The sequence below is a fragment of the Rhagoletis pomonella genome, unplaced genomic scaffold (assembly GCF_013731165.1).
Source record: "Rhagoletis pomonella isolate Grant_MI unplaced genomic scaffold, Rhpom_1.0 Rhpom_scaffold_00012, whole genome shotgun sequence".
Taxonomy (NCBI): domain Eukaryota; kingdom Metazoa; phylum Arthropoda; class Insecta; order Diptera; family Tephritidae; genus Rhagoletis; species Rhagoletis pomonella.
The window spans coordinates 7,303,347-7,316,864 of NW_023458566.1; the positions used below are offsets into that span (position 1 = coordinate 7,303,347).

General features: G+C 40.8%; 1 protein-coding gene across 1 annotated transcript in view; it reads left to right on the forward strand.

Annotated features, from left to right (window-relative positions):
- The first annotated feature begins 4,336 nt into the window (after positions 1 to 4,336).
- Positions 4,337 to 13,518, forward strand: part of LOC118747561 (serine protease nudel) — a 14,115-nt gene continuing 4,933 nt past the window's right edge. Inside the window, exons 1-9 of the mRNA XM_036481610.1 lie at positions 4,337 to 4,592; positions 4,688 to 6,766; positions 6,844 to 7,249; positions 7,320 to 7,968; positions 8,040 to 8,543; positions 9,554 to 9,887; positions 9,955 to 11,230; positions 13,167 to 13,336; positions 13,407 to 13,470. Coding sequence (XP_036337503.1) covers positions 4,337 to 4,592; positions 4,688 to 6,766; positions 6,844 to 7,249; positions 7,320 to 7,968; positions 8,040 to 8,543; positions 9,554 to 9,887; positions 9,955 to 11,230; positions 13,167 to 13,336; positions 13,407 to 13,470 — 5,738 coding nt within the window. The remainder of the gene's footprint in view (positions 4,593 to 4,687; positions 6,767 to 6,843; positions 7,250 to 7,319; positions 7,969 to 8,039; positions 8,544 to 9,553; positions 9,888 to 9,954; positions 11,231 to 13,166; positions 13,337 to 13,406; positions 13,471 to 13,518) is intronic.

Consider the following 13,518-nt stretch of genomic DNA (forward strand, 5'->3'; position numbering starts at 1 on the left):
AAAAATTGTACCGATTTATTTTTTTAATTGTAGATATGGAGAGTGAAGCACCCTAATGTAAGTATGTACGCCTTTTGCTTGTGAAAAAAGAATTTTTCATACTTAAATAAAACGAGTGTCTCCCCGCACTTAGTTTTATATTGTTGACATTTTTTCTTGTAAACCTATGCAAAAGAACACAACACTCCACACTTACATAAAATGCGAAAATCAATAAGCGAGCATTTAGTATATGTATGTACAGTGGTCCACAAAATAATAGGAGTGCGTTATTTTGGTCAGTTTTTGCAATTTGTCTTTTGTTTATTTAATGTTTATTATTTTTATACAAAAGTCAAGCTGGGTATACAACAAACAACGAATAAATTCAGATTTCAACCTTTGTACAAAAATTATTAAAATTCTGTAAATTTTCACCAAAATATCAAACTTTTTAATCAGAATCTTCAGAGAAAATTCTGGTATGCAGTTTTATAGCCCATTCAATTCTAGTCTGAAGAAGTGCAAGTTTCAAGCTGCTAAAAAATTCCGTTGATTTTTTTGCTGGCACTGTCCCCATATAAAAGAAAATTGTCGAACATACTTTGTATGGAAAAAACGTGAAACACCTTCAACCGAAAAAATTCTCAAAAATCAACGGAATTTTTTAGCAGCTTGAAACTTGCACTTCTTCAGACTAGAATTGAATGGGCTACAAAACTGCATACCAACATATTTTCTAAAGATTCTGGTTAAATAGTTTGAAATTTTGGTGAAAATTTGCAGAATTTTTATAATTTTTGTACAAACTTGAAAATGTAAATTTATATGGTGTTTGTTGTATTACCAGCTAGGCTTTTACAAAAAAATACGAAACATTAAATAAACTAAAGACAAATAGCCAAAACAGGTTAAAATATCCCACTCCTATTATTTTGTGGACAACTGTATGTAGTTTTTTTTTTACTGCTAACCTCAACAAAATCCACATTCAAATTGAAAAAAAAAAATGCAAAAAAAATTTTGAGTTTCATTAATTACCAGTAAAATTCAGCAGTTGTAGCAAAAATGAGTATTTAAATTTGGGTCGATTCGCCGTGGTTTGTAGCGATGTTCTACTTTTTGAAATGATTGAAAAGCAGAGTTGCTTGCCGTTACCGACCACAGTCTCATCGCGTTATTCAAACGGAAGTGATCGGTCGGTCGGTCGGTTGTTGGTTGCATTTGGATTGGTCGTCGGTCTAAATGCGGGAATTGGATTTAAATTGTGCATCTACATACATATGTATGTGCATATATTGGGTTATAAGCGCTACATACCCACCGGGGATTGGATTACATTGATTTGGATTACATATGTAGACCAGGAGATACATACATACATATCTACAATTGCATATTGGATTAATGAAAGTGTGTTGTGTTGTGTTGTGTTGTGAATGAAATATGTTTACAATGAAAGTGCAATTTGATCCTTGTGACGGCATAGAAACATATGTCTTTGCAAATAGTGAACATGCATGAATACATCTACATATGTATGTGTTTACATTTATTGTGCATAAATATTTATATTGCAACTGGAAAAAATTATAACTATGCATAAATCGAATTTTTGCAAAAGGCAGAATAGCAACGTTTGATTCTTGAATGTGCAGTGTGATCTAAATATATACCTGATATAAAATACATACGTACATAAATATATGGATATTCGCAGTTTTAGTAAATTTACCTTTGGAATAACTGAATGAATTTTGAAAGATGATGGCTAAAATAAAACAAATATCCGATGGTAGGTGTATTTTTAGGGTGTATGAATTAGCCCCCACTGAATTAACCCCCACCGGGCAAAATGACTTAAGCCCCACCAATGTCTCAGTGAATCTTTCCCCACCAAAAATGACAGAATCCCCACGAAAAAAAATGAATTAATCCCCACGAAAATGACTTTAGCCCCACTTTCCGCCATTTTTAATTTCGTTGTAAAATTGGTGGGGCTTAAGTCATTTTGCCCGGTGGGGGTTAATTCAGTGGGGGCTAATTCATACACCCGTATTTTTAATATAACATTCATACGTTCATATGAATGCAAGTGATTTTTGTAATAAAAAAAAAAACGTATGTCCGTACATATGTATACGAAAAAGCGCATATAAAAAAATACCAATGCATTTAAGTGTCCAAATAAAAGTTTGAATGTGTGCCAAGTAAATAAGCCTTTGAGTTAAAAATATTGTCTATGCAATGTTTAGCGATTGTCAAAGAAAAAAATAAAAATAAAATTAAATGAAAATGTTTCATATTTCTTAATAAAAATTAAGAGTTTAGTGGTTGATACCTACTACTACATATACACATACATATGTATGTATGTGAATTATATTACAAATACAAATATTACAATGAAAAGCTTATAAAAAGAGCCCAACATATGTATGTATGTATGTGCATTAAGCAGTATCACGACATATGAAAGAAAAATAAGTTAGCGTGTGTCAGTTTTATTTAAGCACTTAAGTGTGTATGTCGAGAAAAAATTTTGAAAGTATCTAAAATTTTTTTTTTTTGGCTCCCGCTAAAAACTGCTAAATCGGAGTTTTTTGTGCTAACTTTTTTATTTTATATTCGATTTTTAAAATCTTTATGTCGCTCAGGACTACAATGGGCCATTAAACAGTTTTGGCCTACAAACCCGTTTTAATTTATACAATCACTAATTTTGGAATTACTATTCCTGAATTTTTATTTGTATACTATAAATCTAAAGCTTTCAAAAAACGATGACGCCGTTGCCAAAAAGGGTTAGGCTTTATTCAATTATAGTTCTGAGTACGTCTTAATGTACATACATACATATGTATGTTAAAAAATAAAAACTAATTCATTAAATTTGGTTATGGAATCACCAATTCCGCACATGAAGCCTATTTTTATAAAAGCAGTCGTTAGAGACTTGAAAATGCAGCCCTTGCTTAAATAAATCTTCTTCTTGTTTGAGGCTGTAACCGCCTAAGCGATTTTGGCCGAGTTCAGCAAAGCACGCCAGTCGTTTCCCCTCTGTGCCAACTGACGCCAATTGGAAACGCCAAGTGAAGCCAAGTCCTTCCCCACTTGATCCTTCCATCGTAGTGGGGGCCCCGCTCTTCCTTTGCTCTATCCAGCGGTTTCCGAGTTGAATTCTTTCAGAGCTGGGGCATCCATCCGGATGACATGGCCAAGCCAGCGCAGCCGCTGTATTTTAATTCGCTTCACTATGTCTATGTCGTTGTAAAGCTCATACAGCTTATCGTTCCTTCGTCTGCGGTACTCGCCATCGCCAATGCGTAATGGCCCGTAAATCTTACCCAAAATCTTTCTCTTGAATACTCCAAGCGCCGCCTCATCGAATATTGTCATTTTCCATGAAAATATTCGGAAGGTTCTTCCATCGGCCAGCGTTCCAAGTCCTTAGTACTCACATATTTCGGTATCTCTCTTTTTTTACTGAGGTTCTTCACACCCGTATGGTTATCAAGTTATCTAGTTATGTGGTTATATTATTTTTTGAAGTTTGCAACAATAAAATACACTATAAAAAATAATTTTTAACCAGATAACCTGACAGCCAGGCAAGTGTGAACACCACACAGAAAACACACGAGCCGCCTCCATGCATACAGCCATGTATGAATTCTTTTAAGCTGGAATATGGTACTGTATTCTGCCAAGTTTCGGGAACGCAAACGTCGATCAGCCTCAGTCAATAAGTTAACGGACCTCTCTCACACCACAAATCCAACACCGAATTTTCGCTCCTTTAAAGATAGTAGACGTAGCAAGGTGCATCGCATTTCTTAGTTGACAGTGCACTGCACTGATGTCAGCCTAAAACTTCGCTAGGATGTCTACCAGCTGAACAGAGGCATCTTCTCTTTTAAACACTTGCCGTGGCCATCATTAAAATAATAAAGTCTTATTCGATCCGCTACGTTTTAGGTGACGGGCCTTAAGCATACCGCACAACCTGGAACTTGGTCTATGAATAGACGCTTCACTAAGCCCCTAAATCGAATAAGTCGGGGTGACCTCATCGAAGGTCCCTCTCTTTCTGTCGTAAATCAAGGCTCCCCATGGGTTGCTCACGTTACCCAGAGAGCGCGAACGGGGTTACAGGAGTTGGGATTAAATGATCGTGCAACTGAAATTGCATACCAAGAAGAACGACCATACCCCATTGCACTCCAGACTGTAAGAGTCTGAATTGACGACGGACTTTAACTCTAGGAATGCATTCCTGTAGTTCAATTAATATCCATACCTACATACCTGAAAGTTTCTAACGGACTAAGAGTTTTTGGGTCAAAGTAAACTTGCTATGCTGGTTCCACCAGTGATCTCAGATGGGATCCAATACGAAAACTTGAAAAAATGCTATTGTTTGTGTATAAATAGTTGCAATCATTTTGATTTATTCTTACTTTTTATCGCATTAGATAATGACATTTTCGGCACACGATCTCAAAGAAAATCTCTTAAGACGGCGCTTACTCGAATACTGGCCATATCGGGTATAATGTTGGTGTTATTAATGCTGATCATAGTCTATCATGCAATTGTCTTCGATAGAATGGGTGAGTAGTTTTGGGCACAAATACATCCACATACTCATGTATGTATGTATATGATTTGCTGTATGAAAATTCAATATTCCCTCATATTTATGTAGATAAGCTTCGTCAAATTGAGGAGCTAAATATCCAACATCGAAAACACCAAAGTCATCCCACCCTCACACATTCGGGTCCGAACTCCCCTAATATAGAAATTATAACTGCTACTGGTCAAGAATCTTCCGCTGATGCATTGCCTGTCAGTCAGTATGATCAAAGTCTAGACGTACAACATTTGCGATCGAGATTTTTTCGCCACCGACACGGAAGAAGAGCTCTGTCAAGTATGTTGGACTCAGTATTTCTGGAACGTGAGCCCGATTTCGATAGCCTCTATGCGAAAGTACGAAATAAGCGCACACGAATGGAGCTGGGCAAACTCGAGAAGGAATATTTCCGTTGCAAGAAGGAATCGATAAATAGCAATGGATGCATGGTTGCCTTTATGAAGCTCTACAACTTAGCCAAAGAAATTAGTGATAAAATGGATAAAATGAAGAAGATATTTAATGAAAACGACGAAGTGCTGCAACGGAGCCATAGTTCCACATCTCACGAATCAAAGGATTCCACGGATAAAAAGTTCTCAACCAAAGACGAGGATGTGCATAGTGGAGAAAAGCTGGAAGACTTCATTAGCTCAACGACGGAGACAAGCTTTACGGTGGTCGCTGGAGAGGAGGATAGTAAAGAGAGAAATTCAAGTACTACCGCAGATGACAAACGTATACACTATAGTTGGATAATAGATGGGCATGATGAACATTTTCAGGCAAATGATCGGGAAAAGCAGAAAATGGCTACAACAATACGTATTGGCTCGTTAACAGCAACACCTGTAACTGAAATGTTGCCTACCACGCGTGCACCAACGACGGAGGCGGTAACTGAGAAACTAACGCAAGGAATCGAAAGCGCGCCTACAGCGACGACAGATAGACCCGCAAAAATAAGCTGGATTTTGGATGGCCACCACAGCGGCGAAGTCGCGCCGACAGAGATTGAGAAGAAACATAATGACACCACTTTTACGCACACAGAAAATGAATCTCATAAGATAAGTTGGATACTGGATGGATTTGAAAGTGATAATGAAACAACAATACCTTTGGATAGGCCTGTAATGTCTGAAACAACGGGTAAACCGCATGAAACAAATGCAACTACACCAACAAATGCATTCACATCGATTAGGCCACAAACGCCTAAGCCGATGCCCGTAGATGAAAAGCCGGAAAAGATCAGTTGGATCATAGACGGACATCATGAAGAGGAAGAAGACGTTGCAGTTGCTAATACGACTAAACCGAGCTCAACGCCGGCAGATACAACAGCAGTTACAGAAAGGATAACTTGGATTTTAGATGGCGACGACAACGAAGAAACAACAACTCCCAAATTGACAACAAAACCCGCAAGCCAAGCCGAAGACAAGCCGGATAGGTTTAGTTGGATTATAGATGGAAACGATGACAATGCAACAGCTACCACTACTATAACTACTGCTACCATGACTGTGAAGACCACGGACTCGCCCTCGCCCTCGCCCTCGCCCTCGTCAACACGCGATATATTCGAAGAACTGGAAGAGATGACGGAAGGTGTTGAGATGCAGGAAGATAAGCTGCGTAAATTAAAAAACGATGCTCTAAGCGAAGAAGAAAATGAGGCCAAAAGCACAATAGCTCCACACAAGCACTATACATCCTTTTCAGTTACACTTACGAACACCTCAGACGTCATTATCACATATGGTGGAGACTGTGCTACAACACCCAAAACAACGTCAACTACACCTCAACAACAACAAGATCATGAAAAAACGCGTACCGGCGACAAAGACTCAGCGCATCCATTAGATTATCCAAGTAGTGTGGAGAATATGCTTGAAAGCGCCGAAGGCCAGCATGGCTTTAAGCCTATCAAACACGATGACGCTAGGTTAGACAACAAGAATCTAAGTCTGACAACTACGGGTCCGTATCATCCAAAACAGTGGGAGGAACTATTTCGAAAGGGCTTGGTGGTACAGCAACAGGAGGATGAGTTAATTGACACCTTCGATGCGGCGGATCTCAAGGCAATGATGAAATATGGTGCGAAGCTAAATACGGCGAATGTAAATAGCTTTAAAGGTAAAGTATTTCCGAATATTTTGCGATGTGCGCGAAATCGACTTAATGGATTGTAACTCACTCGCAAATATTTTCAGACGCACAATTTCTGCTGCTGTGTGAGCAGGTAGCAAAGCGTCTACGCAATAAGGGCGCGAACAAAGATGCAACAGCTTTCACGCCAGCACCAGGCTCGCAATTCACAAGTCGTGCACCAGGTGTATTCCCGGTAACGGGCGAGACGATGAAGGCCACAGCTCAGTTTCTTTATAATCCCAACTTCGGCATGCCCACCATACCAATCTGTTTCTACATAACACCTGCGAATTTCCGCTTAGCCAACCAAAGTCCCATGTGGACACCAGCATTTCACGGTATGCCTGGTGGTGGGTTCAGTAGCGGTCCCATGGGTTTCAACACACCAAATGGCGTTTTCTTTGTACCACAGAATTTTGGACCAACTGGCAACTTCTTTGGTCAAACTGGCGGCACAGGCAGTGGCGGGTAAGTAGCCCCCATATCTACAGTGTCACCTTTGTAGTTCATTAATGATTTAGCGCCTATTTTTCAGCAGTCAAAGTAATATTCCAAATGTATTTACGAAGAATGCAGCTCCACGAAAGCAGCAGCAGCAATTCTTTTGCACCTACATGCAGAACAATGGAAATAATAATTCTGGCGGCTCGAGTGGTGGTGGACTTGGCAGCGGCAGTAGCAGCATTAATGGCATGGGTTTCTCGAATGCCAACTTTAAGATGCGCACTAGCGCGCAGAATCTTTCGACCGATATCATTTACGCGTCCTACACGAATGTACCCGACCACTTGGGTCACATGGATCATTTCAAGTGCGATTCGCCGGAACAGACTGGCTGCTATGGCGGTAAGGAATGCATTCAGAAAAGCGCTTGGTGTGACAATTTTGTTGACTGCTCCGATGGCAGCGATGAGGCAGCGTGCCGTTGCATAGATCGGCTGGCTAGTAATCGTATTTGTGATGGATACGCCGACTGTCCGATGGGAGAGGATGAGCTGGGCTGCTTTGGCTGCAATGATTTGATTTATTCCTGCTACGGCAGTCCTGAGGAGTATGCCGCATTCAATCGTTCGACGTTGTCCATGTGTTACAGTGCAACGGAAAAGTGTGACGGTATTATGAACTGTCTGAATGGACGCGACGAACTGGATTGCAATATAATTGTGAAAGACGTGAAGGATCACATGGTGAGCATACGAAATGGGCAAGCGGAAAGAGTATTCCTCTTTTAATTTTCATACTTTTATATTTCCCTTAGTCACATGCTGTGTCCAGTTCAAGTGGTTTTCTCTTCCACAACTACCGTGGTGAGTGGTATCCAGTGTGCAATAACGCGCAAAAGTGGGCACAGGATGCGTGCGCTAATGAGGCGGATCGTAGCGGCGCCCCAAATGTAACTTTTAGCTCTGTTACGCTACCAGGTCCATTTATTGAACCCACCTTGGTCGGGCAAGCACATTTTCCTCAATCATGTCAGCAGCGAGACTCAGACGATAATCTGCTAGATCAGGCTGCTTATGTTACGTGCTCACAAACTGAGTGTGGCAAGCTGAAGAAGAAAGTGAAGACACCCTTTCGTCGAAAGCGTTCTAGGACCTTATTGCCTGAAATGCAGAAAGTTAAAGAGGAAGAGCTGCCTGAAGTATCAAATGGACGTATTGTGGGCGGTAGTTACAGTAAAGCAATGCAGTGGCCCTTTGTTGTTGCGATATACAGAGATGGGAAGTTTCATTGTGGCGGTACAATATATTCTGAAAATTGGGTAAGCGAAAAAGACTTAATGAATTCTATTTTTACTTCTATGTGACTACGCTCCGAAGATAAAATTAGCTTAGTTGGCGTCTAAAGAGATTATTATTTTAGGATGATCATTAGCAAGATATTACAATCCGAGGTGGTGATTAACTCGAACTATGTAAGAATTTAATATAATCTCTAAACCTCTGCACACTTTGCATTTAACGTAGAAAAAAGAAAAAGGAAAAAGATTTGCTCAAATAAGACGATATATCTAAATTATCATTTTGTAAAATAAGGTTATGTTAAAAAATCTTACAGAGTTCTCTAAAGTCCCTAATTTTAAGCGCACGACTGCTTCCTCATTTTCGGTCTTTAAGAAAAATTAGAGGTGTTTTCGATATTCTTCAACACGTTTCGCATTGGTGGCTGGTGTCTGAAGCACTGTTGCCGTTAATAAACGTTGGTCTATAAGGGCCTTGGCACTTCGTGCGCTGAATATCAGCAGTATTCCAAAAAGAGAGCGATCCCCGTTCTCGAGTGTGTGAAGGGAATCCTTTCCGCCAGTCGAGAGAAACCTCCAATACACATTAGCTGGAACCTTAGCAGAGTGTTCAAAGCAGATATCCTGGTTTGGCCCAAATAGTTGAGACGCATAAGCCTGGTGTCTTGTGCTGATGAAATATCAGCCACAATTACATGCTGAAGCCATCTTCAGTTTAAGAAAATGACGGCTCGGTGCGAGCCTAGTGGCAATTAAAAAATGAAGATAGGCGGAAGGACCAATTTGAGAGTCGATAGATATCCAGTCCAGGAAGAGTTTAAAGCTGAAGATTTCGTCATCCAAGACGCCAGTGTATCTATTTAGCTATAGGGCGGGATAGTTCATAATACTTGACCCTATACTTATTGATAAATATTTAGCGGTACAAATAGTGTTTTATCCGACATACTTTATTAACTATACAAGTACATATTTACTACTATATTTTTCATAAAAATTTGGATAATCCAATATACATTTTAATCTGACAGATCATCAGTGCCGCACACTGTGTCATAAACTATCACAAATACTATTACGAGATACACGCTGGCTTGTTGCGTCGATCTAGCTTTTCGAGCTCCACGCAAATTCGTGCAATATCACATATCATTGTGCATCAAGCATACGAGAGACGCTCCATGCGTAACGATCTTTCGCTCCTGAAAATGAGTGAACCCTTAACGTTTAATCGTTGGGTAAAACCAATATGTTTACCAGATATTGGGCGAACCACAGCAGGAGATGACTGGATTAGGGGACCGAAAGAGAACACGCTATGTACGGTAGTGGGTTGGGGAGCGGTGCGTGAAAAAGGACCCGGCAGTAAGTAGGCGTGATGAGGTTGAGAATATATTTTCTAAATTTTGTAAATTTAATAATTTTTTACTAGGTGACCAATTACGTGAAGTTATTGTACCGATCCGAAAGCAGTGCAACGAGTTAGACGATAGACAGTCCGAGAATGTTTGCGCTGGTGATGTGAGTGGCGGACGTGATGCCTGCCAGGGTGATTCTGGTGGCCCGTTATTCTGTCGCAGTGTCAATAATACAGACGAATGGTACTTGGCGGGTGTAGTCAGCCATGGTAACGGTTGTGCGCGTCCAGGTGAATTCGGCGCATATACACGTGTGGCGCTTTACTTGGACTGGATAGAATTGGCGATGAAATTCCCAGCGAAACTACAACCACGCTTAATGTGTCCTGGTTATATCTGTGTATGGGGTGGCAAGCGTTGCATAGCGAAGAAAAGGCGATGCGATCGTGTTGTAGACTGCTTAGGTGGCGAAGATGAAGTTGGCTGCACTTACAATTTCATACCAGATATGGTTGGCAGCGTGCACAACATATCCACCACAACCGAGAGTGATTACTATCCTGAGAGTGTAGTGACATCACCGCCTTGTAAAGCAGGAAATTCAGCTACGCAGGCGCGTTCTGAATATGAGAGTGTTGAAAATAAAATGACGCCTGGTACTACAGGAATACAAACAAACGCTAGTGAATCGAACGGAAGCAGCACTACGCAGATAGTAACAGCTGATTCCAGCGCAAATACAGCTACCACGGCTGAGGCTGGTACGAAACGTAAAAGTACTACGGAAATGAGTACAGCCCAATCAGCACTTTCGGAAACTACCACAGCGGTGTCACAAATGGAAGCCAGTACTATGGTTCCTACTTCTATAGATACCACCACAGAAGAACCTGTTACAACGGAGACTAGCACCGAGGAGCCTTCTACGACGGATACTCCTACAACGGAGGTGACAGCCTCGGAAACTATGTCGTCAGCATCTACTTTGACTGAAGCTAGTACAAAAACTACGGTAGTAAGTACAAAAATCAGTACCGTCGAGCAAAGCATAACCTCGACAGTTGGTACCAGTCCATCCAATACCACCGGAATAACAACAATGGAAACAAGTACGATGGAGACTACTACTGACACTTCGTCAACCAGTAATCTTACAACGGTATCCCTAAAATCCTTTGATGTTGAAAATTTGGTTACAACAACTCCTAATGATTCTAAGCTCTCCTCTACGTTGAGGTCGGAAACGACGAGCCTTGTGACAACTGAGGGCATTACAGCTGCGGTGACTACTACGGTGAAACCAAGAAAGTTGAGTAACTCAACAATACCTGGGAAATTTATATGTCAGAGGTGAGATAAAATGGGAGTTACGTCTAGGTTTAGTCAAGTTTGTGTCCATTGGGGTTTGCACTGCGAATATAGAGTGACGAGCATCTGCATTTTAATACATTAGTGGCCCATAAACATACCGCATAATTAATAATTAGATGTAAGATTTTCAAAGGTTCATTTCACGCGAACTCATCCTTAGATTAGATTGGTTTGATATTTAGAAGAGCGAACAGGTCACCTAGTTACCGCAACCAAGGAAGATATATTGGAAATTAACCTCTTTTTGGTTACAGGTGTAGTTTCATCTACGCATTGTTAAGGAACCTCGCGAGTTCCTTTTAGATGATTGATGTTAAGAGCGTGTGCTTCTATTTAGGTACGGTTATCCTAGAAAGCGATATCTGCGTCCAGTAAAGGTTTCACAGTGGCGCAGTATATTTGCTGCTTCCTGTTCCCAAGCTCGCAGGTTGGCGGGTGCTTCTAACGGCTTGCCTAGTAAGGTGAAGGAGTGCTTTAGTTCTCTTTGTTGATAGTTATTTCCTTGATGATTAGCCTGTCTATTACTTTTTTATTTGCCCAGTAATGCTGCGCTTCCTTCTCCTGTCAGATGTAATACTTTCGCCTAACGGAGCTCCATGGAGGACCGATGAAAGGTCCTGGGCCTATGAATCCCTGCAAAATCCTTTCTGATGAATATTAAAAGCTGAGGACATTCCAAATCCAGGAGGCTTTCAAGGCGAGTAGTACCGTCCTACTGTCATACTATCTCAGGTATAGTACAGTGTCGTATAACTCGGCTTGAAAGACAGTTAACTTGCCAAATGTTAGTGAAAAGTTGGCTTATGGGTTGTTTATTATAGACACCTGCTGCTGGCTATACTTCCGGGGTTTTCGTCGTTCATTGGCCCATTTGGTTCTAAATGGAAAAAAATACCTTAAAGTAGTGGGCGTAACCATACCTCGGAATGCATTAATGCTTCTCTTGTTCTATAACCCTGAGAGTGAATGGATGCAGTAACTTCTTATCTTTTGCACTGTCTCCGAGATGAGTCTTGCACTGAACAGTAAAGCTTTTTCCTTAATCATGTTGTTAAGGGGAGGTAGATCTAGAAGGGCTTCGAGCGTCACCGTCGATGTTGTTTTAATTTCACAAGTATTTCTCACACAGGTTAGTCGTTGCTAAGCTAGGCCTGCATGGACTTCATGCCTGGTTCCTTCCACTAGATGGCCCGGCGTACGTTAGAATGGTTTTGAAATGTTTTCGTACATCTACCCACAAGCTTTCAGCAGGGCCAAACGTAGGCTAATGCAGGTAGTGGTTCTAAGAGAGCTTTCCATCAAGTATAATTCTCATTAATTTTACTTCTTTAGAAAAGTGTATTTTTTTCTACCTGCAGAAATGGTTCTAGCTGTTTGTGCCTCAAGGTACAGGAGGTAGCACATAGCCACCTCTTGGTTCTCGTTCGAAGTTTCAGCTGTACTCGTGATGCTCTGAAGAGCGTGGTCGGTTAACCTACCTGGTGTATAGACGTTTTGATTCCTATGTATGTTTCTACTATATTCCTATCTACGATCCTTTTAACAGGCCTTCAGCGACCTTCTAGTCCTCTGCGAATGGTCATTTGCGGGTTGTGCTCAGTGGTGAGCAACCTGGCAGATGCAGATCAGCTAGTAAGTAAAGAGACTCATTGCAGTTGTTCGTGAATGATCTCTCAGGTCTTCTCAAGTAGTTTAGCCGGGTTTTTTTCCAACATGAACCTCATCCTTAAAACAGTGTATAAGTTTTCATACGACTGAAGGGTATTTGAAAAATTCCCATCAATGAGAGTCTTATATTGTGTCTACTATGAGTTTGGCTTCTGACCCGGTTAGGGAATGGTTTTTTTAAGGGTCATTTTTGAAGACACGAGTTAACTGGTTTTGCCCTTCTAACTTAAACGTATCCTCTTTTCAGGATACCGCAAATTGTCGAGGTGAAAAATCGCTGTGATCGTGTGCTAGACTGCGAAGATGGCTCTGACGAGGACGATTGTAGTTGTCGCGACTACCTGAAAGGATCACTTAATATACTCATTTGTGATGGAAAAGCTGATTGTGAAGACTTAACCGATGAAGAAAACTGTGGTGGGTATTCATTTACATAAATACTTTCAGATAAGCCGAAGTACTAAAAAGACTAATATCCATCTTCAAGGTAACTGCAGCGCCGACGAGTACCTCTGTCCACTTTCGAAAATTTGCGTACCACTGGAGAAACGTTGCGACGCCATTATTGACTGCGATTTCAAGGAGGATGAAAAGGACTG